The sequence below is a fragment of the Nannospalax galili genome, unplaced genomic scaffold (assembly GCF_000622305.1).
Source record: "Nannospalax galili isolate Female #2095 unplaced genomic scaffold, S.galili_v1.0 scaffold207, whole genome shotgun sequence".
In the NCBI taxonomy this organism is placed as follows: domain Eukaryota; kingdom Metazoa; phylum Chordata; class Mammalia; order Rodentia; family Spalacidae; genus Nannospalax; species Nannospalax galili.
The window spans coordinates 7,795,453-7,819,920 of NW_008358517.1; the positions used below are offsets into that span (position 1 = coordinate 7,795,453).

Consider the following 24,468-nt stretch of genomic DNA (forward strand, 5'->3'; position numbering starts at 1 on the left):
AACATTTGTCTTACTGTACCGTATGCATCTTTAAATCATTAACACTGAATAAGAAAAGATATAAATTTAAGGATGCCTGTACCTATTATTCCTCAAGATACACTTCATTATATTGAAACTGAGGTGGCTCATAGGAAGATATTTCATAAAAAGGGATAAAACAAGGAAAAATAAGGGGTAGAAAGTATGAATAAAATAACAAAATTAAGGATAAGATTATATATGGAAATGCATGCCAGATTGTACGTAAATTTTCTTTTTCTGTTGTTTCAGGAAGTCTGCTGCCTGCTTGGTCTGCTTCTGGCTTAACCTCCACTGTTTTGTTTCTCTCTGCTGCTCTTTCAATATTTCTCATTTCCTCATCTTCATCCCTCACCCCTGGACAGTTCAATGTCCACATGCAGTCTTATTTGAGCTGTGCTTGCTAGAACTCTCATTTTCTGCTGTTTCCATGATCTTACTAACCATTATTTACACAACACTCATTTAAATGATTCAAATTAGACTACCAGTAAAAAAAAAAAATACCTTGCTTTTAAAATCTTATATATTGTATAATATGATAGTGTCTCTAGGTAAATTTTGATTGGGTGTAGACCTAAGTGTTTCTGAGTCTACTTTGTGTTTCTCAATGTTAAAGTTTTCTAGACAACTTTCTATTTTGGGTGTTTGGAGAAGTTATAGAGATTTGTGGTCTGTCACAAATAAGACCCATGTACATGTTTATCTTAGTAGAAGCATTTTTGTTTTCTAAAATTCTGTTAACTATTTGGTAGTATGTTGAAGTCCATGCTTATGTGAGGTGTTTGTTGCTCAGAACTTGCCTGCCTATGACAGCCCTGAGGTGTTTGGGCTGCACCCCAATGCTGACATCACCTACCAGAGCAAACTGGCCAAGGGTGTCCTGGACACCATCCTGGGCATCCAACCCAAGGACAGCTCTGGTGGAGGGGACGAGACACGGGAGGCTGTGGTGGCCCGTCTGGCTGAGGGTATGTGGGAGAAGCTGCCTGAGGACTACAGCCCATTTGAAGTGAGTCCATGAGATGCTGACAAAACATGGTTCTGAATGTACCTGGTTGTGGGAGGGTGAGGAAAAGGGAAATAGGGCAAAAATGATCTTTCAGAAGTGAAAAAATATTCAGAAGTAAGCTTCCTAATAAACCAAAAAAGAAAGACAGTAAAGAAACCTGGCAAGAATGTTGTTATTATAAAATGATGTTTGTGCTGCTGGGTTAGCGTTGTTTTATACAGCCTTTCCCTGAGGTAGTTAATATTGGCATCATTCAGATGTATCCAAAAGTGAAGCACCTGGTTTATCACATGTGCCTGTGTGCATGTGTGTGTGTGTGCTTGCGTGCGCGCACGTGAGTGCATGCTATCTTTTCCTTTCAACAGCATTTTGTGCTTTTAACATCCTATTTTTTTTGAATAAGCAGATTGTTTTGGCTACTAATACTAAGCCCAAGGACTGCTTGTCAAGGGAATAATTTCCCTGGCAGAATATCTGATCACATGCTTGGAGAAAATCAATAATTTTATCAGCCTTTATAAGCTCTCTTCATTATAGGGTTGGAAGGGAGGTCATTGACATCTACTAGACATTGAAATATTTATGAGGCAATTAACATATCTAAAAATAAAATAATTATGTAACAAAACATGATAACTAGGTTTAGAAGAGACTTTTATTTTGCTGAATTTGCTGGAATCAACTTAGGACAAAGTAGTTCAGCCTATCACAATATCTGCTGTACAGAAGATTCTCAATAAATGCTCAGAGAATGGGAATGAATAGATGACTATATTTATCAGAATATTTTTAGAATACATGTCTAATTATTTGAGATAGTCAGTGGAATGGTTGTGTGTATGCATGTCTGCCCGTGTACTCACACGTGTATTTGAAATAAATCACATTAGCAGGAAATGGTCATTTCCTAGTAAGTGAATTTCATCTCTTCTTCTGGCTACGTATTTTACTTTTTCTTTGAATTAGTGAGTCTCTAATCTTCCCTACATGCTCTAGGCGTTCAGGCTGAACATAGAGGTATTTGTTTTCTTATATCCTCTTTTTTATTTCTGCCTTTGAAAAACTAAAAGCTTATTATTTATGGAGTTATAAAAATTAGGGCTTATTCAGAAGCCTCAGAATACTGATTCTATAAAATCAAAGTAGCTATCTAATTCTTAATCTGTGCTCTGAATGTGTCCATGGCAGGTAAAAGAGAGGCTGCAGAAGATGGGGCTCTTCCAGCCCATGAATATTTTCCTCAGGCAGGAGATTGACAGGATGCAGAGGGTGCTTAGCCTCGTCCGCAGCACCCTGACGGAGCTGAAACTTGCTATTGATGGCACTATCATCATGAGTGAAAATCTGCGGGATGCACTGGATTGCATGTTTGATGCTAGAATTCCTGCTCGGTGGATAAAAGTATGTATAGTCCTGCTCTTTGTCAGATTGCTCATCATTGTGAACAGTGGAAAACATCTAAGAATCATTTAATTAAATTGGTCATTTTGGTTAGTGACTCATCCTCTTAGAAGGGTTCTTCCTCTGTATGGTATGTTCACATTGTCTTCTCTCAGTGTGTGTCTTCAAGTACAGAGTTCCTAATTCCTTTTTTTTGTTTTGTTTTGTTTTAATGACACTGGTCACATTGGCTTGGGGCCTATGTGTATGTAAAGGCCGTATTTCCAAATAAGGTCACATCCCTAGATATTGTGCGTTATACCTTGATATATTTGTCTTTTTTTTTTTTAACACAGTTCAAGCTATAATAGATGAAGAGAAAGATTGTGGAAGGTGTTTATAATGGGGGGGGAGGCATATAATGATGGAGATCAAAGAGGAGAGGAGATGGGAGAATATGTGGGATGGGGAGAGAGTGATGGAACAAGAGGCAGGTACCATATTTAGATAAAAACTGTCCTCAAATAAGTAGATTAGAAATGAAGGTTGTGGTTAGAGAACAGAATATGGAATTGGGATCTTGGGGATGGTGTATGTTGGATTGTTTTGAAGACTAAATATTTAGTTTTTCATTCACCTGGATTCAAATAGGAAATCAACAAGGAGTAGGGAGTTTCCTAAAACAGAACCTGGAATTAGACATGTCTATCTACCACCAGCACTGCTTACTAGCAGCAACTTCTCCTCAAAAGACTTTCCTGTGAAGACAAACCATGTAGCGACAGAACAAGAGCAACGTGTGTTTCCTTCAGACCTCTCAGTCCCAAAAGAAAGAAGAGCGATGGGCTTCTCACAGGAATCCTCATCTTTCTTGCACCTGCTGTGATGTCCCTAAACACTGTTGCTCCATGGATGACCCACTGACACATGTATTTTAGGAGCTGCTGTTATATTAGTTACCCACTTCTGTATGTTCTTCAAGAGCTGATTAGGTCCTTGACTTGACAAATTTACACTGGGAACAGTCTGGTGGAAGCCCTGCCATCTGATAGCAATCGAACTCTGAGATTACCATGGCAGAGGAAGAAAGATGGGCAAGAAGCACTAGGTCTAGACTTCTGGTCAGGAAGTGCTCCAGGACTCTTCCACTCATAGTGTTGGAGCCGTGGACCAGCCAAAATGCTTGGGAGCTCAAAAATCACAGAAAGCATGAACATGAAGTTCGATGACTTATCTCTGAAGCACCCTTCACCCAAATCAGTTTTCTTCACTTTCCTTTTGTGAACGAGATGGTAAATGTATCAGATGAGTTATGTAAATGCAGCTCCGTGGAAGGAGCTTCAGGAGCAAGGGAAGCATAGTTGTCCCAGCAGGACAGTTTTTTAAAATTTGTTTTTATTGAATTTTTGTGTATTTCACAGAACATCTCAATCTTAATCATCTTTATACCCCCATCCCCACTGACACCCTCCCATAGTTCCCCGTTGGAATTCATACATTCTGTCATTTGTGTTAAGGCCTATTGTGTCAAGTTAGTGTTCCCAGACATTCCTTAGTGCAAGTTCATCTACTGAGGTCTAGTTAGCTTATCTAGAGTCCCTTACTTTATGGAGATCAGCTCTTCCTCACCCAGCAGTAATCAGTTGCCAATATTTCTTCTGTTAAAATTGGGGTCTGTTGTCTATTTCTCCAGTTCTATGCTGGGTTTTTGTCTACTTGAAAGCATGGGACTTTTGTATGCTGACACCATTGCTTTAGATTCATCTGAGCAGGTTCCCAGGAGATCGTAGGACTCTGTTTCCATATGGTCCTACACCTCCTCTCTGGCTCTTGCAGTGTCTCCACCTCCTCTTCTCTAATTCTCCCTGAGCCCTGGGTGGATGAATATAGGAGTCCTGTCCAAGGACCAGCATTCTGCAGACTCTTAATGTCTACGCTTTGGCCATTTGTGACCTTTTGTGTTCTTGGCTCTCTGTTGCATGAGGGAGCTTCATTAGAGAATTGAGAGATTCATTAGTGGCCTCTTTATCCGTGTTCTATGTTCTATGAGCCTTAGGTGTAGAGGTTGCATTGTAAATGTATCATTTAGGCTTGGGAAATTTATAGACAATGTCTGTGTGACCAGTTGTGGTACTTGGTAGTAGTTTCCGTCTGATGTAAAAGAAGCTTCTTTGATAAGTCGTGACTGGGATATTTGTCTATAAATATGAGGATACATATTTTACACATAGTAAGAAATTACATTAGTCTAGGGATGTGATGGTCTTGGGATTTTCTCTATGACCTCTCTAGCCATGTGTTTTTGGTTATGTTTACAGTACCACACTTGAGTTTCCTCTCACTGAGTGGGCTTTTATTCCAATTAGGTAGCTGTTGATTGTCCCTCAAGACAAAAGTGCCACTATTGCACCAATGTTGTATGTTGTGCAGGCTGTTGATGTGGTTATTTGGTCTTGAAGCTGATGTTGGGCCATTGATTGATGTTTTCCTTTGGCATCTTCGTAGTGCTCTCCAGAGCTATGATAGCTGCCTTCAGGGGGCGTGGCTTCCAAGTCAGTTCCAGCTCCATTGCTCCAAATCCTATGTCCAAAGTATGTTCTGTCTTCAGCAGTAGGGTCTTACTTTCAAGTTCTATGAGGCCATCAAAGGCTGTTGAATATTTGGGGTTTTGAGTGGAAGTGTTAACCAGCATGGGTACCAAGGAGCAATCATTGGGTGACAAAAACAAGAAAGGGTAAGATGGTGTATCCAGGTGGCATAAGACTTCAAGGAAGAAAATGATGTGAAACAATAGCTAGTAACAGGCAGAAAGGACGAGGACATCTAACTCATCCTTGGTTCTGATGGCTGTGGAGTATGAGGAAGGAAGTAGGTTACAGTTTGAGATGCTTGTAACTGGGAAGGTAGGAGAGTTGGGGATTTTCTCAGATTGAGGATACAGGAAAACAGTATATAGCAATAATATTTGGGGAAAGGGGTGTCTGGAGACTTGGCTCTCTTTAGCTAAGTAGGACAGTATCTTGATAGGATTAGAACTGAGTGTTTTAGGAAAGACTTGTTTAGGGCTGAGGAGATGGATCAGTGAGTAAGAGTGCTTGCACACAAGCGCAAGGACCTGAATTCAGGTCCCTATCACCCGTGTAAAAACGTAAGCATAGATAAGCATGCCTACAACCCCAACACTGGAGAATGTAGACAGGCAGATCCTGGAAGCTTGCTAGTTTCCAGGTTGATCAGAGATCTTGTTCAAAGGCAAGAAGGTAGAGACTGAAGACCAATACAAGAAGAACTCTGATGTCCTGCTGTTGTCTGTTCACATGTGTGCATGGGCACAGGTGTACCTACCTTCACACTCACACCACACACATACACACATGTACACACCCAAGACTTGCTTAGTGCTAAGCCTCATACATTGCACCCAGAACTTCACCAGATTTCAAAGTCATGGGTCCTTGGATAATACTTGCTAACTAAGACTTCTTGTCTTTATTTCATGGAGAAGTCACTGTCCATCTCTCTAGTTTACAGAAACTCAGAATCACCTTTGACCAAAGCCCTTTGCTTCTTTTTTTTTTTTTTTTTTTTTTTAATCTTCTACAGACCTACTGTACAGGCCAGAGTATCTCCCCTTTGAATGTCCCATTCTCATTGCCAATGGAGGGAGAGCCTCCCAGGTCACTGGCCTTTGCAAATCCATTCTCCACAACTATCTCCCAAAACTATCTCTGTCAGGCCTGGGAGGCTCTGGAACAGAAGAGTCTTTGCAGGAGGTAGCCTCTCATTTAGGGTCCCCCCCACCCCCAGACCAAATGTAATTTTAGCACATTTTTTTACCCAACACATATATAAAGTGGGTTAGATAATTCTTCCCTAATTCTTAAATTGCCTAATTCTTACCTAGTTACCCAATTCTTAAATTATGATCATTTTATCCGGTTTTCACCATTGACTTACTATCAGTCTGTAGAATAGCAGTGGGTCTTGAAATATAAACAAATTAATTATAAAGCTATGTGAAATTCAAGTCATATATAGGCCCAAGTTGATTACTACATTTATTCATACTGAAATATTGCAATTACAGTGAAATGTTGTAACCTATGTTTTGAAGATATCTAGCAGGACAGTTGCTGTTAGAATTAATGATGCCCATTGTCATAAAGGAGATTACACAAGTGTATTCAGGGAGAAAGGTAGAGGCACCAACTGCAAATAATTTGTGGATGGTAAAAGGAACCGGGTTTCCCATTCCTTAATGGGACACACGCTTGAGAGAAGAAACATTGGTTTCCTTATTAAAATAAGTAGAGAAAGACTTCTATGATGTATTGTGCACAGAATACATTTTAAATTGTTGATTTATCTTGATGAAGCCATAAGCATATTTATGTAAATAGAAATTCTGTTTTATATAGTGTCTATTAAAATTGTAACCCAAACATGATGTTAAGTTTTATTCTGTAATTTGTTCCGATTCACCACTAGCAGCGCTAGTGGTGAGCATACTGGCCTGTGGAAGGTGGTTCTGTTGAGGTCAGACATATCAGCTCTGTGAATTTGCATGATGATTATCCTTTCTTCCAATCATCAATGTTAAAGATAAAGAACTGTTTGAAAATTTTACATGTCAGAGCCCAAGGGAGATTCATGACTTAAGACACAGTTTCATTGAAAATATGAAGTTGTTATATTACCTGCCCCATCCCCAGTGAGCATTGCCAGTTTACACAGCAGAATCAAACCTACATTAATGAATTGTTTTAATGTATGCATTTCAGGCATCCTGGGTTTCAAGTACCCTGGGTTTCTGGTTTACTGAGCTTCTAGAAAGAAACAGCCAGTTCACCTCCTGGGTTTTCAATGGCCGACCATATTGCTTTTGGATGACGGGCTTTTTCAACCCCCAAGGATTTTTAACTGCAATGCGACAGGTAATAACTCTGACTTGGGCTCCTTGTGTTACTGCAGTTTTCCCCTACAACATTTTCTTCTTTTATTATAGCTCAGAGAATATAATAAGATGGAGAATGACTATCTCTGTTTGGTGCTAGCAGTTACATTGTTGTGGATATAAATATAGGCACTTATTCCCACGTTGCTAGCTTGAATTTCAAGTATTTATTTGTTATTTCTATCTTGGTTTAGTTCATAGTTCTTTTTGTAAAGTACAAGATGCTAAATTAGGACATGGGTATTTTTTATGAGAGAATATTTTAAATTCTTTAAACACTGCTCCAGTTCCTTTGAATTAGGGTAATTTGGAGCTAAACTTACATAATTGTTTTGCTTAAACTTCTAATTGTTCCTTTTATTTTTTTGCTGGCTTGAATAGGAAATAACTCGGGCCAACAAAGGCTGGGCTCTGGACAATATGGTTCTTTGTAATGAAGTCACCAAATGGATGAAGGATGATGTTTCTGCCCCTCCCACAGAAGGGGTCTATGTCTATGGCTTGTATCTTGAAGGTGCTGGCTGGGATAAAAGGAACATGAAACTTGTTGAATCAAAACCCAAAGTGCTCTTCGAGTTGATGCCTGTCATAAGGATTTATGCAGAAAACAATGGTAAGCTGTCTTGTACATTCAGTGAGCGTTAGTATTATCTGACATTATAAACACAGGAATTTATTAATTTTCTATATGTAATAGGGATTTTACTATTTTATCAACTAGGTCTGTATTCATGTCCATGACTAATGAATACTTGCAGACCTTGAGGCCCTTTCTTGAGTGCTTCTGGGGAGGCAATAGTTAGTTCTTGCCTGTCTAGTAAAGCTTATAGCATACAAGGGTACCCATGAAGCTTTTCATAGATATATTTTCACTGGTGAGTTCAGGAAGAAATAGAGAGAAAAGACATAAGATAACTGTAGGGCCAAGAGGCCAGGGACTGGGTATCAGCAGCTGTTGGGCCTGGCTTGGGCATTGAAGAACAGCCATGAACAGGGAGGTGAGGCAAGGTGACAAGGCTTTCTAGGTTGGGGTGTGCAGGCCTCACCAGGAAGCACAGGCTCTACCATTTTGGGGGTTTGAGCCTGCTTGTAATGTCCAGACTGAATTTGGGAGTATTTGGTTTAATCCTGCAGCTGAAGTTGAAATGGTGGGTTACCATTTCATTCCTATGAAGCTCACGCTCTCCTTACTTTGGCAGAATTTTTAAAGCTCTGTTTCAAAATCTAAAAAAGGAGCCTAGCTATTTCCCATTATTGGTTTGACATTTCCAGAGGCTTTTGGTGAGTTCACTTAACCCTTCCCTCAGCCAACCACGGTCTTTCAGTGCTTGAGGAGCTGCATTCATTTTGGGAGCACAAGTCACAAACTCTAGGGAGAGCCATGACAGTGGGTGCCCAGGAAGAAGTGATTTAATGATACAAGCGCAAATGACTTTTCTGTTACGTAAGTAAAGAAAAAAATAATATCTCCTCAAAGGTTAATGGTATCCTTAGTCAGTAACACAATTGAATATGGGTCAGGGAAAAAGAATGGTAAACTGTAAGTTTCTCTTCCTTCCTTCCTCCCTTCCTTCCTTCCTTCCTTCCCTCCCTCTTTCTTTCTTTCTTTCTTTCTTTCTTTCTTTCTTTTTTTCTTTCTCTTTCTTTCTTTCTCTTTCTTTCTTTCTTTCCTCCCTCCTTCCCTCTCTCTCTTTCCTCCCTCCCTCCCTTCCTCTCTCTCTTTCTCTCTCTCTCTCTCTCTCTCTTTTTCTTTCTTTGTTTCTTTCGTGTTTTGAGGCAGTCTCCTGTAGCCCAGGCTGGCCTCAAACTCACTGTGTAGCTGAGGCTTGCTTTGCATTCCTGATCTTCTTGCCACCATCTCTCTCACTTTCTGTACTGGGGATTAAACTTTGGTCCATGCTAAGTACTCTATAACTGAGCTATATCCTTAGTTCTCTTTTTACTTCATTTTGCAACAACAGTGTGTGTCTTTCTGAGTTGCCCAGGCCAGACTTGAGCTTGGAATCCTCTTGTTTTAGGCCCCCCAAGTAGCTAGAATTATAGGTCTATGACACTAGACCTGGGATAAATACTTAATGTTTTAAGCAAACATTTGATGATAGCTTAATATACATTTGCTACAGCCTTAAGTGCTAAGATGCAGACAGTTATGCACCAGACACTGTCCATAAGGACTCACCGTCCAGTGAGCAAGACCAATGAGAAAATAAATGACTAATATAATTATAAAAACATTATGATAGGGACATGGTCAAAGTGATGAGGGAACTAGAAGGGAAGCATAACTGTGCCCAGCAGGTGAGGTGAGATTAACTTGAGATGTGGACAGGAGTGAGTATGACTGGGAGCTGGAGGCAGGTTTTTCTTGGCAGAAGGGAATAACATTAGCTCACTTCGTCATTCACTGACTGTTGTTCTGATTGTTTCCATCTACTAAACACCACTCAGAGGTGCAACAGTGAACAAAGACCAGACAGAATCTCCATTCTTGTGATACTCGGTCTCAGAGCTCTGGGAAGATAGCCATATGTGAAGCAAATGTAGCCAGATCTTGTACTTGCAGATTGAGTATTTGTAAATTCATCTGTATGCTAAAGTTTATTTGTAATACTGATGTCAGTTCTTGGTGTCGTTCCTAGCCATGTGCAGAGAAGCAAAAAGTTTGAGCTGCCTATAAATGCCTTGGTTTCCAGGTGAGGCTGAGCAAAGAGACACTCTGCCTTGGTTTCCGGCATTAGACGATAAGGAAGTGCCCTTTTCATGGTTTATTTACTGTCATGTTTTTGCATGTATTTTTAATTTTTCTGTTTAAGACGTGCCCCCCACCCCCCAGAAAGGCTATAATATGCCTTACAGAGAAAATATGTATGTTGCGCAGACTTCCTTCAGATACAAGCCACAGCACTAGTGGTCTTGAGTTTAATGTTAATGAATCATCAGTGTACATTAAAATGATATTAATAGACAGAAACAACATATAAGGTTGTATGCTGATTGGCTGATGACAGAGGTATGCTCTGAGGTTTGCAGAAAGCTAACTGGTATCTCTCAAGGGAGAGACACTTCAGCATTTGTTAATTTGTATTGATGGAACTGTGTATGATAAGTACTGTGAAGTGACTGTAAGTGAGCACACCGATTCCAGATAGTTCTTGTTTATCTTAAGAAAGGACAAACTGATATGTGAGTGTGAGACAATTTAAGGGTTCTGTGAGAAGAGAACATTGCATTGAATCTCAGTGACAGTACAGGGCCTGCTAACATCCAGCAGTGCAGGGCAGTGTGCAGAGGCATGGGGTGGCAGTGGATGTGTCCTGTGTGAGGAGCAAAAAGATGGTGGGTGCATGCAGCTGGGGGGGTGATGAAGGGCAGAGTGAAGTAGAAGCCAGCAGGTATGTGTGAGAGCTCACAATGCAAGGACATGATGAACAAAGTCTTCTGTGTGCTGTAGGTGACTGGCATGGGTCCAGAATGACAAGGGGGAATGTCCAGATGGGAGGGTGTGGTTGACTGCCGGATTCTGAATTTGTTGTGTGTCACGACCATATTTTCCTCAACGAAGATAATTTCTCCCAGGAGATAAATAAGATGGGGAATTGAAGGTTCGGAGAGGGAGGGAGCTCAGGAAGATGTAACAGAGCAACTTTGCAGGTGATGAAGGGTTGAGACAGCAGAGCGAGTTGTGGGGTTGTGCTTAGTCCACAGTGAGGTGGAAATATGTGGAGCTAGGACACAAAGAAGACCTGTATCCTGTGAATGAGGGAGGAAGAGAATTGGGAGTGGCTTCAAGGTTTTTGGCTTTCCACCTATATCAATGGCAAATGCATTGTGAATGTGTGGCAGAGACCCTCCCACAAAAGGGATAAGTCCAGACAGGCAGAGAGATCATATCACAGACTGGGAATAGCTGTGCCTATCACAGAATGTGTGCCTGACATACATGTTCCAAGACAGGCATCCAGCTGTGGTCTCTCAGTCAGGTCGGCCTAAATAGTTCTGCCAGGAATGAGATGAAGCCTGGTTCTTTCTGTACCATCATCCCTCTGCATTTCAATATGCCTCACCATTCTTGAAGAATGCAATTTGTCAATGATACATTTCTGATTTCAAAAGACTTCGGTAGATATAAGAAATATAATTTGCCATGGTTTTGCTCATTCTTGAACCAAAATCAAGGCCAGCAGGACCATATCACATCCTCTTGCAGAGGCCTAGATGGGAAGGGAGAGCACTACCTGTAGACCTTGAAGAGCATCATGCATTTTTATGTCCCAAAAGCCCATTTCTTCACTGTTCACCCTTAGACTCTGGCTTAATACCCAATTAGTTAGGGAGTTTGGAGTGATTTTGGAGGCATCAGTGCAAATTAATTTGTCTGACTAGAGACACTGGGACAGGGAGGGGAATGCCTTTCTAAGAGAGACAGAGTCTGCACTTGGCTTTGAAAAACATGGCATATAGGAGAATCTGAAATATTCAGGATGGTTGTTTGTTAGACTCATAATAACTATAAGGCCAATGAGAAAATTAATTTAAAGAAGAAAACCTAACTTTCCATTGTATGTGTGCTATGTGCCAAGCATTCTCCCAGACCTTTATAGAGACAGTCCATTTTTTTCCTTTATAATTACTTTGAAAGGTCATTATTTTTACCCACACTTTATCCTTACATTAGCAAGAAAGTGCTAATTCTCAAGGGAGGTAACTGCTTCATAAGTAGAAGAGTTGAGATGTCAGCTTAGAGTTGTTTGACTCCAAAATTGGGCTCCTTTTGTTATAGTGGTTTCTTCTCAGAGTTTAGATAGAAGATTTAGAAAAGCTTCATTCTAAAACATTTTTATATCAGCAGTCTGTTAGATGCACTACTACAAACTTCCATGTGAAAGAGGTTATTCAAACAGAAGATGGAGGAGGGATTGGAAGGGAGAACTTGCATTTATTGAGAGCATTTTATAGGTGGATTCTATGCCAGATATTGTGCCATTTGTATAACAATTTTTCTAGAGATTTCAGCTTAGAGAGATTCTGTCCAAGGGGCCGAGGATTGCCTTGGGAGAGTGCTAGCGCTGAGTGGATGAAAAAGAGGCTCCTGTAAGGGGAGTGCTGAGGCCTAGGTGAGGGAGGTGAAGACCCGCGGCACAGTGCTTGGCTCATGGGTCAGTATTTTTTGGCTGAATCAGAAAGGGTAAATGTGGCTACATGAGTTTAGAGGTTTCAGAGTTGAGGCTTCATGACTGACGGTTCATAGGCTGGTGTGCAGTCTTGGGGCAGGAATTCTATCATAGAAATATCAGTGAAATGTTCTCTTAGCTGAAAACAGTAGTTTTGAAATCATGCCATTGTATCTAGTCAACATGTTGTGAAAATGTTTTCCTCAGAAAACAAAAGAAACCCCTTTCTCACATTGAGCTGGGTGTTGCTTTCTTTTCCTCACGACTAAACTCTAAAAGTCCATGGCAATTTGACATTGAGCATCTCAGCATGAACATAACGCACTAATAATTTCATAATACAGGAAATTCTTTGTTATTTAAGAACATTTTTTTTTTGCTTACCATGCAACAAAACCTTTATTAACATTTTTAACAGAGGTTCAGCTATTACTGAAACTTTTAATTTCTAAACTTAAATTGGGGCAAATGGCTGTAGTGCAGAGTATTGCCATTGCTGCCCATTGACAAGAATGTATTTTTATGGCGCAGCTGTACCCATTCTTGCTGGGCATTAGTCACTGCTGAGACTCATTAGCAGCAGGTAAATGAGGAAATAAAACAAGCAAAGGAGAAAGGGAGCGGTTTCAAACTATTTAAAAATAATAAAAGCATAGTAAAAGTTTAGTTTTTTGTTCTTTCTTTGTTTCAACTGAAGTTGATAGAAACTTGTTCAGTGAATGGCTTTGTGGTTGAAGAGATTTTTTAAAATAAGATTATTTTTATCAATTATTTGAGAATTCCATACAGCATATTTGAACATATTCACACCCCTCTACCATCTCCTTTCTGATCCACTCCACCTCCCTACTCACCCAACTTCCTATCCTGCCTTTTGTTTATAACCCATCAAGTTCAATTTGTGCTGCTCAAATGCTCTTGGGTGTGGATGTATCCCCTGGAGCTTGGTCACACCCATGCAGAAAACTGACTGTCCTGCTTCCAACTGCCAATAATTCTTCAGCTTGGTAACCACCTCCCTCCTCCATGCTGGGGTTTTGTCAAGCTTTGGCTTGCACAGGTCTTGTGTTTGCTGTCACAAATGTTGTGAGTTCCTGTGTGTAAATGCCCTGTTGTATTCAGAAAATGTTGATTCATTGTAATCAGGTTGAAGAGATTTTTATTTGGTAATAGAAAACTAATACTCCTTACTATTTTCAGGCTACCCATTTAATTTCATTTAATTTTGATTATTAAATAGGGCTCTAATTGAGATACAGAGGCACGGCATCATTAATGACCAAAGGAAAATTCCATGTGTAGCATTTTAAAATTAGAATTCTTAAAGGTAATAGCTGTTATGTTAATATGAAAGGGTCGTCTGTCACTTTAGAATAGAGCCATTTTTGACATGTAAGAATATGAGTGGTTTATTTTCAAAAAGGAGACATTTTGATAGTGCTTTTAACTCTAAATAAATTGAATGATATATCCTTAATTTTAAACGTTCATGTTTCTTATCAGGACAGTAGAGAAAACTGCTCAATTTTAAACTAAATTCACCAAAATGGGAAGACTCATTATACATAAATTCTCTGTTCTTAAAGGAAGCTTAGAAGAGACAGATTCACCTCTTTGTAGATTTATTATATGGGGAGAGTGCTGCTTCTAAGCAAGTCACAGAATTATAGCTGGAGACAGCTAAAGGGAAAACATTGACTGGGGCATTTGGGGCAAGACGTGTATACACTTCTGGTCACTCAGTAGGGTATGAGAGAGGTTTCCAGGCATCTGGAGCTGATGGGATTATTTTATGTCAGACGAATGTGTTTTTTATAATGCCCTCTGACCTATTCTTATCTAAGACTGTGCAGGTGTGGGACTGAGGTAGGGAGAGCCATATAAGATGCTGGGAGGCCATACCCAGACTCCTGAGATCCACAATGGTCAATTCACTTTTAGTTTACAAATCTGGAACTCTGTTAAGGTCATGGGGAGCATTAGTCTGGGAAGTTTGTTTTACTTAAAGGTAGGTGTTGGAAGCATCTTTGTGTGCACGTGTGTGTGCACGTGTGCGTGTGTGCATGTGAGTGTGTGTGTGTGCTGAGGAAAGAGAAGAAAATTAGCAAATGACATATCTTAGGCTTATATGACATCCCAGATGTTGCTGTATTATACTGGACATTTACCTATATTCATGTGTGTAAACTTAAAAACAGACCTGGAGAGATGGCTCATCTGTTTATTTTGTGTATGATTGTACTGCCTGCATGTGTGTAAGTGCATCCATGTCATTTAATACCTGCCGAGATCAGAAGAGGAGGTAGAATTCCTCTAGAACTAGAATTATGGATGATTGTTAGCTGCCATGTGGATGCTGAGAATTGAACCTAGGTCCTCTGAAAGAGCAGCCAGTGCCCTTAATCGATGAGCCATCTCTCCAGCCCCATAGATAAAATATTTTAAACTTCAAAACAAATTTGTAAAATGTATTGTCTCCATTTTGCAAATGGGGAAATTAAACTATACAGTTGTTAGGTAATTTACCAGTGATTCCTGGTTACCAAATGGCAAAACTGTTGTGGGATACATGTAACTACCTGAGAATTCCTGTGTTCTTCTTAAGACTTTGCATTGGGGGAGTTCCCCTAGAGCCTGGGATGAAGCTTGAAAAAGGCTAACCTCGAAATGAGGACTGCTCCCTTGCATGCTGAAGTCATGAGTATATTTTTCTCAGGCACCTGGTGACTGAGCATGTGAGTTGAGGGGAATAGCCTGTGCCCTTGGTGGACAGAGCTGTCACTCCTTACTTTCTTCCTCATATCACAAGCTCAAGGTCCTTACTCTTTTGTCTCACACACCATAAGCCAGGTATTGGGATCTCTGAGTTGTTCTGGTTATGTGACCCTAGCAATAAATAGTCAAGCAGTTTTAGAGGTGTCTCAAGTATGCTACAAGTTAAACTCAGGTGTCAGATTGCTTCTGCTTCCTTCTCACAGCTCCCTGCAAAGACCAGGAAGCATCCATGTAGAGCACATCCTAAGTATTGCAGAAGATCAAAAATCTAATGGGCTGCGAGTCCTTTGGCCAGGTTTGAGTCTCAGCTTGCCACTAACACTTTGCAGTCTTGTGCAAGTAATTCACCACCTTATTTTTCAGTCTTCTAATTTTTAAAGTGACAGAAGGATTTGACTTAATAATTGAGGCATTACCACACCAACATTACGGTTATACCTGAATAAACAGCCTGACTCTTAACTTTAGTTATTAGGTCTGGTCCTTAGAGGGTGCCCACTCCTCCGGACGTCTCCTGAAAGTGTGCTGCTGAGCCAGGCCTCACCCATAATTTTATTCAAAATCATTTCTCTGGCATGGGTTTGGGGAACTATAAGCTTGAATTCACCCTTATCAGACAATTTGGCCCTTTCATCCCTAGGACTAAAACATCTCATACTCACAATATCAAGTGTTCTTCTCAACATTGTTTTTAATGAACTATTGATATGAATTCACTGCCTTTCAGACTTATGGTTTGCTAATACTGATGCACTCCCACATTCATTCATTATCTCGGGTGGACAGCAAATTTAGGTTCTGAAGGATCAAGGTTAGGTAGCCAGGTGTAGCTCAAATTCCTTCTGGGAGGTGCAAACAACGTCTGGTCTTCTCCTCCCTTGGTCCCTACAACAGATGGTAACTTGAGTTCGCCAAACTGCAGTCTGGGAAACCAGTGAAGTTATCAGGATTACTTACAGAGCATTGAGTGAGGGTTTACTTACAGGAATGTGGGTGTCCCCTCCTAAAGCTGCATTGGAGAGTCTTCATCCAAGCATGGATAGCAACTTCCTGGCAGCCGCACAAAATGTCGAGAGCTCTTTCCCATGGCTTCCTCTACTTCTGCCCTTGGCCCCTCCCCTCTCCTAGCTTGTGGAGCATAACAGCCCTGGATCTTAGCTGTGATGATCCTAGGCAAATGGGTGCAGCCAAGCATGGGAAGATGGCATCTGTCTGTGGTCTGTCTGTCGGGAAATAGTCCTGTGTAACACCAAGTCACAAGAACACATGCCTCAATGAACTTGTTTGCAGTAGCTTTGGGTTGCAAGGTTAATTAAAAACAAACAAACAAACAAACAAACAACCCCAAAAAACCCAGCAATGTTTCTAGTAAAAACAACAACAACAACGTCATTAGTTCAGCTTCTGTCCAATTTGCAAAAGTCATTCCTACAAATAACAGTTCCCATTGCAGTGTTGTTGAGAGAGACATACTGACAATGTTAGCACACAGAAGGCACATAGTAAACTAATTTTATTAATATTTGTATTGCCATTTAAAAACACCTGATTTTAAGAAGAAAAGAAATGACACTGATAGACCGAAATGCCTAGTAACTTAAATGTTATAAGCATCAGGAAGACGGTCCAGAGACTCTATGGACTTGGCTACTGTGGATATTGGAAGGAACATATGCACTGTGTATGGATGCATGGGACAGACAGGGAAGCTAGGTGGCTAGAAAGAATTCCTCCAAGTTGCTTTATTAAACCTTTAGGATCCTGAAGTGTAGAGCTTATCATTCCCCCCACCCCCGCCCCACTTTGCTGGAACCCTGAGGCTTTAAACATATGTAGCTAATTTGTTCTCCCTACCCTGCATACTTATTTTTGTCTTAGAAGTTACTTGCTAAGCAGGAGATTGGTTGCATATCATCTGTTTGTGTGGTTGTTTAGCATCTGTCAGCATTTTCACCATGAAATTATATTTTTGGTGGCATCTAATCTTGTTGCAGAAGTTTGCTGCATGCTGTGACTTGGCATGAGAGCCTTCAGTTCAGAAGCTACTAAAAATAAATAAAATTGGATAAACATTTCAGAGAATTGTTTTTATCTGATTATTAAAAAGAATGCTAGTATTTTATAAGTATGGACTGTTTAGGAATTAAAATCCAAGTAGAAAAATACCTTACAAGGTATAATTATTTATAATTATCGTTAGGCTCAGAGGTAAGATGCCAGTGGCTTACTTCGAGGTATATAACATTGTTGTTAATCAAATTTGCAGTGAGAACAATTATTTGTCTCTTTCTTACATATTTACAGATACTAGAATTAAAGAAATTTAAATATACAAGTTAATGTAGTTATCATTCCATAATCCATCATCATTTACTTGATCAGAACTTTTCTTACACACACACACACACACACACACACACACACACACACACACGAGAGAGAGAGAGAGAGAGAGAGAGAGAGAGAGAGTTTTAGCTGCATATACAGGTATACCTAATTAGTGCTGTTATTAATATCCTTATAGTAACTGAAGAAATAACACCTAAACTTAAGAATTGGGTGTTTTACTGTTTTTGACTATTTGTAATTACTACTTTCTTGAGACTAAGTTAACATAGAGCTTTTAAATACTATAAGATACCTGTGACTTTGTTGTTCTAGCACAAGATCTCTTAGCCTTAAATTATTGATATTTTTGGTCTGAATAACTTTCTGTTATAGGGTATTATTTTAAGTATTATAGGATGTTTGTAACATCCCTAACTTTAACCCTCTAGATGCTTGGCAGTTGTGATAACAAAATTTGTCTGAAGATATTAGCAATCATAGAATCATCTCTGGTTATGTGTTACTACTTTAGAATATTTATTTTGTATTGAGACTTCTTTATGATATAATAAAAATAATATATTAAAATTTCTTTGAAAGGCAGGTAGATCTGTATGAGATTGAAGCCAGCCTGGTCTAAAGTGAATTCCAGGCCAGCTGTGGCTATAGGGAGACCCTATCTCAAAAAAACAAAAACAAAAACAAAAAAACCTAACACCCTCAATCAACCAAGCAAACAAATCTAAAAAATAAAAACATATAGATAATAGGTTGAAGTTTCTATTGAGTTAAATACGGACTCTTAATTTTTTTTTTGTATAACATTTTTGGGGACAATAGTTTTCATGTAATACAACAGAATTACTTTAGCCCACATATGCATGTTTAAAATATTTTAACAATAGCTGACATATATATTTTTTAATTGAATTTTTGTGATTTTGTTCATACAATATAGTTTGATGGCATTTAGATCTGCTCCTCTTCCCCACCCCCAGCACACTGTTCCCCCACCCAATTTAATGGACCCTCTTATACATATATAATATGGTCTATAGAGTATGATTTGTGTTCCCAATGTCCTTCAGTGTGTATCCATTCACTAGGCCCACCAAGAATCCCAGCTCTGTAAGACACTGTCTTTCCCCTCCCAGCAGCCATCAATTGCCAAAAGTTCCTTAGGCTGGGTTGGAATTTCTTATCCATTTCCCTGTGTCTATCCTGGGATTTTGTCTGTTTTGAGCTTGCATAGTACTTGTGCATGCTGTCACCATTGCTGTGAGTTCATATGAAACTGACCAGCTGTCTGGAAGACTGATTCCTTGTGGTCATCCACCCGTTCTGGCTCTTACAGTCTTTCTGCCTCCACTTATGCAATGATCCCTGAGCCTTGGGAGGCAGAGGTTTGAAATAACTGCCTTATTCAGGGCTAAGTACTTTGCAGACTCTTGTTCCCTGCACATTGGCTAATTGTGAATCTCGGTGTTAATCACCGTCTGCTACATGAGGAAACTTCTCTGGTGAGAGTTAAGAGAATACACTCATCCTAAGTGTAGAGGTTACATTGAAGATGTGTCACTTAGGGTTAAGTGTCTCACAGACACTCATTATCTGTATTTGACCAGTTCTGGAATTCTGATTATATATATTCCATCTGTTGCAAAAAGAGGCTCCTTTGATGAAGGGTAAAAGGTACACTTGTCTATAAATATGAGGATACATATTTATAACAAAGTAAGAAATTATGTTTTCTCTAGGGATGTGGCAAAAGTATGCTTTTCTCTAGGAGACTTTAACTTTTGTTAGTGCCCTGATTTTGTAAAGTGTTAGAAAAAAGATTAAATTATTGAACCTCAGTGCCCAGCTTCATTACACTGATTCACTGAAGTTGCCCTTTTAGTGAAATGTGATTTCATGTCATTCATTAGTTACATGAGAATGTTATACAGTATTCCATTGGTGTTCCAGAGTAGTGCAAGGACGTGCAGGTAAAACTTTTGTCCTCAAAGATTTTTACAATCTCAGAGAATCTAGAAGAAAATACTACTTCCAGAGATGGAAGTTAGGTGTGCAGGTTGACTGCTATAGGCAGTGTGACTTCCAAGAGAAGCTAATGGAGCTTGAACTCAAGAGGCCTAATTAATGTCTGTAAATTTTCACTCTTTTTCTTAAAGAGGGCCTGCATAAATTGTATAAGTTCAGTGTTCCACAGACCTGGCTCTCTTAGCATGGGTTTCCAAGGCTAGAGAGAAAGAGAGTCTGTGGTTTGGCATGGATGAATTAGGGAGGATTTTTGAAGGATGAATATATAGCCTTTGACTGCGTATGTGGTTTTGGAAATTATATCTAGTCCTGAACTCTGAAAAGGGAGAATTGAATCTCAGGGAGCTAACTGCCATTTCTCTAGTTTCCAGCCATTTTTAGTCTCTCCTCACAAAGCAAATTCACAGCACCTGGTTTGGCTGGGGGTACTCTATATCCTATGATTAAAAATGTGATGCAGACTATGGCACAGAGGGTTGAAACTGATATTTATAATAATTGATGATGATTGATGATGATGATGAAAAAATATCACACAATCTGAATAAATGTAGTAGGTCCTTGTGCTAAAGGCAAGGGAGTAAAGGAAAAGGAAGTGCATTCACCAGATTTTCAGAGAGGTCAAGGGGAATGAGTGGAGAGGAATGTTGAACTCATATATTGAGGTGAACAGGAAGTATGTGAACAGAAGTTACTTTCAAGGTCATGGGGCAAGGGGTCAACAAGGCCAGCCTCAGGCTGCCTAGGTGTCTTGTCATAGCTGGTGGGATGATGTCTGTGCCACATGCAGTGACCCTATGAGCTCAGCAGGAACTTCCTCATTCAACAGCCCCACCTGTCTTGGGAATGCACAAGCTTGGCTCTTTTGGCCCTGAGCTGCTTCAACTAGAAATTCATCAAGTTCCTTTCTCTTGTGATCTTTATTTATTTTATTTTATTTTTGTAGCTGTCAGAGATCCTCGGTTTTACTGCTGCCCCATCTACAAGAAGCCAGTTCGAACAGACTTGAACTACATTGCTGCTGTGGACCTCAGGACAGTGCAGGCCCCTGAACACTGGGTGCTCCGTGGGGTTGCCCTTCTCTGTGATGTCAAGTAATGAACAATGTTTTAACCTTTGTTTCTTTGTGAGTGGACATGCATAAATCTGATTGTGGGAACATTCCTTGGGTGTTTGGATACATTTAACCTGCTGCATCATTAGTGATCGACTCTGCATTTGCTAGAAAAACTAGTTAACGACTCAAAAGAGTAATTAACAACTTCCTAACGAATTGTGCCTTCAAATCTCTAAAGATAGTATATGTTCTTATTTCACTCTGAAGACTAAAACAATGGTATTTTCTTGAAGGAGTCACTTTCCTATTTGGTAACAGACAGACTCTCTAAGGTAATGAATGACACTTGTGCCTATCTTGCATTAGAGAATGCCTTTTGCATTTAGGTCATCTCAAGAAACTAAGTTTCAAAGCTCCAGGCAGCTTAATAGAGATATTTTTAAAAAATGAACAGAAATAGAAGCTGGATTAAGATTGCAAATGGACAACTCAGTAACCTAAGAATAAACATATAGATTAATGTTCAACACCACTCGTAATTAGTGACAGGATACTGACCACTGTCTAATAAAGATAATCTATCACAGTACAGTGTGAGACTGACACTTTCACAATCTGTTAGAACAATGTATTTGACTGTCTTATTATCAAATAATTTAAACAGAGAAAGGATCATAAGAGCTCACATGCTTTCATTTTTGTCTCCTCTATACAAGGTGAAAATACCTGCTGAAAGCACAGTGTTTATAAAGCTGTGTTTGATAGTAGAAATAAATTGACCTTGCCTCAACATTCAATAGCAGAGCTATGCTAAACGAATTTGGAGGCACTGGACAACTATGAAATAGGTATTGAAGATTGCATTATAAGAAAATGGTAAACAGATACTATGAAGCAAAAAAGATTTACAAAATATTGATCTCTCTGTGATTATAGCTGCAAACTGAGTTTGAACATGGGTAAAAATTAGATAATAATGTGAAAAAATAAAAGCAGGTGTTGTAGCATAATAAAGATAGCAGCAGACATGAAAACAGAGTAGTTAGAAGAGAAACAGAGACTGATAAAAGCCTTAGATGGCGTATAGGAGCTTCAAAGGGACTTTTATTAATTAGGAGCAGTGTTCTCTTAGGAACCTTCATTTACTTTTAAGTTCTGATTATAAATTACCTACTGCTTCATCTATTATAAAGTGACTAGGAAACTTGATCAGTATTAAATTAGAATTGGGTTTTAGTTCTAAGTCTGATTAACTGCATTTTCTTCTGTAATAATGGGTTTTCTATGTGTGTATAGTAGGTGTTGGAAGGGAGGGACCATCAGGGGAGGGTGTCTGTCCCTCACTAGGCCCAGGTTTGTGACCAGCATCATTATTTTATGCTAATTATGCTTGACTACTTTGTGTGATTCCTACTGATGTTTCATGATACTGTCTCCATTTGAACAGCTTCTTTTGGAATTGATTAATATATCAGTTGATTTTTGAGAACTATGATTAACTGCTCATTTTAAAGAAGTAATAATAATTGGAATGTGATAGAAATTAATAAAAGATTGTTATAAATACTCAAATTGGAATTTGTTTTTCTGACAGGGAATACTTGTTATCAATTATTCAGGAAACAAAATGCTTTCAAACCTGTATTCTAACACATTTGAAAATTTGTAATTTATGTAATTCTATGACACACATGTGTTAGAAGGCATGTGCAAGTCTGAGTCCCAAAGTGGAACAGGACACCATGGGAAAACATTAGAAATGTAAAGAATGAATTTAATATAGCATCTCAAGCTGAATGAGCCTTGAGGACCCTTTATTTTTTATATCTCTTTTTTGTTGTTTGAGAATTTCATAGAGGCACATATGTGTTTTGATCAAATCTGGCCCCCATTCCCTCCACTCCAGTTTCTACCCTATCCCCCCCACCATTTTCTCCCCAAACTTCCTGTATTCTTTTGGCTTTTTTTAAAGCCATGGAGTCCACTTAGTGCTGCCTGTATTTGCATAGGTGTAAGACATCTCCTGGAGCGTGGATAACCTCTCAGGAACTACATCAGTGTGGAACACTCACTCTCCTTTTCCCAGCAATCATTAATTACCAATAATTCTTCAAATATGGATGGGATGTTATGAGTGCCTGCTCCCTGCATGCTGAGGTTTTGGCTGGTTTGATCTTGTGCAGGTCTCATGTGTGCTGACACATCCATGATGGTTTCATGTGCAGTAGTAGCATGGTCATGTCCAGCTGCACAGGTCTACTTCCTCTGGTCTGCTCCCGCATGCCACCCCATTTTCTGTAATTCCTGAGCCTTGAGGGGAGGCTCAAGGGATATAGATGTCCCACTTAATGCTGAGGACTTCACAGCCTCTTATTCTCTGCATCTTGACCCAGTGCAGATCCCTGTATTATTTGCCATCTACTGCAAAAACAACAACAACAAAAAAAACACAAAACAATGGCAACAACAAAAAACAAAAATGAGAGTTGAGAGATGCACTAAACTATACTAAACTGTGGGTGTGAAGATAAGACCTTAGGGGGAAATTTAATACTATGTTCCTTTAACAGAATAATAGTATTAGGTTCTTGCCTATGACCTAGACAGCCACAAGGTTTTGGCTCAGTTAACTGTACTAGGCTTTAAATGTAGTCAGAAGTGACTGGATATTACTGTGGCATTTGTGGCACTCTCACTGGTGGGCATGCCTTCTAGGCCAGTTGTTAATTGTAGCTTGCATTGTTCACAGTTGGGTGAGATTGCTGAATACTATTCTACCCTGGTAGTATAATTAGAACCTTCTAGTAATATGAAAACTAGCTAGTAGGGATGAAGCTTTCTATGAACAGGGTCTTAGCATCAAATTCTGAAACTTAACCAAGAGCAATGGCAATAGCCTATAATATTTGGAGGATCTAAGTGAGCCCATTGAACAGCAATTCAAATATATATCTGTCATAGTAGGTCTCCATATGGCATTTCAAAGGTCTTTAGTGTTAGCTATCCCTCCCAATACTCCCTCCTCTACCCTGACATCCCATCTTCAACCCATTTAACCCTTCCTGCTCCATTAGTCCTTTTTCCCCTATACATACCACCTTCATTCCAAACCTTTTCCCTTGAAATCATTCCCCTCCTTATAGCCCCTTACTGGTTTCCTGCCTTTTCTGGGTACTCCAAATTAAATATGCCTATCTAAAGATGCAAAGCCAGCATCTACATATGAAAAAGAACATGTAATGTTTGTCTTTCTGGGTCTGGGTTACCTCACTCAGAATGGTTGTTTCCAGCTCACTCACCTGCAAATTTTATCACTTCATTCTTTTTTATAGCTGAATAATATTGTATGTGAACTACATTTTCATTATTCATTCACCAGTTGATGAACATCTAGGCTGTTTTCATTTCTCAAATATTGGGATTGAGCTAGAGCAGCAATGCACAGGAACGAGCGAGTATCCTTGTAGTAGGATACAGACTCCTTGTGGAATATGCCGAGTGGGATAGCTGGATCATATTGTAGATCTATTTCTAGCCTTTTGAGAATTCTCCACACTGATTTCCAAAGTGGCTGCACCAGTTTGCACTCCAACCATTAGTGAATAAGTATTCCTCTTCCCCCATATCACCAGCACATTTGTTTTGTTGATCTTAGCCATTCTGACTGGGGTAAGACAAAAATCTCAAAATAATTTTAATTTGGATTTCCCATATGCCTAAGGACATT

General features: G+C 39.5%; 1 protein-coding gene across 1 annotated transcript in view; it reads left to right on the forward strand.

Moving 5' to 3' along the window:
* Positions 1–22,307, forward strand: part of Dnah5 (dynein axonemal heavy chain 5) — a 410,943-nt gene extending 388,636 nt beyond the window's left edge. The window contains exons 75-79 of the mRNA XM_029557990.1: positions 818–1,033; positions 2,222–2,434; positions 7,195–7,347; positions 7,749–7,980; positions 20,631–22,307. Coding sequence (XP_029413850.1) covers positions 818–1,033; positions 2,222–2,434; positions 7,195–7,347; positions 7,749–7,980; positions 20,631–20,782 — 966 coding nt within the window. The 3' untranslated portion in view covers positions 20,783–22,307. The remainder of the gene's footprint in view (positions 1–817; positions 1,034–2,221; positions 2,435–7,194; positions 7,348–7,748; positions 7,981–20,630) is intronic.
* Positions 22,308–24,468: the final 2,161 nt, after the last annotated feature.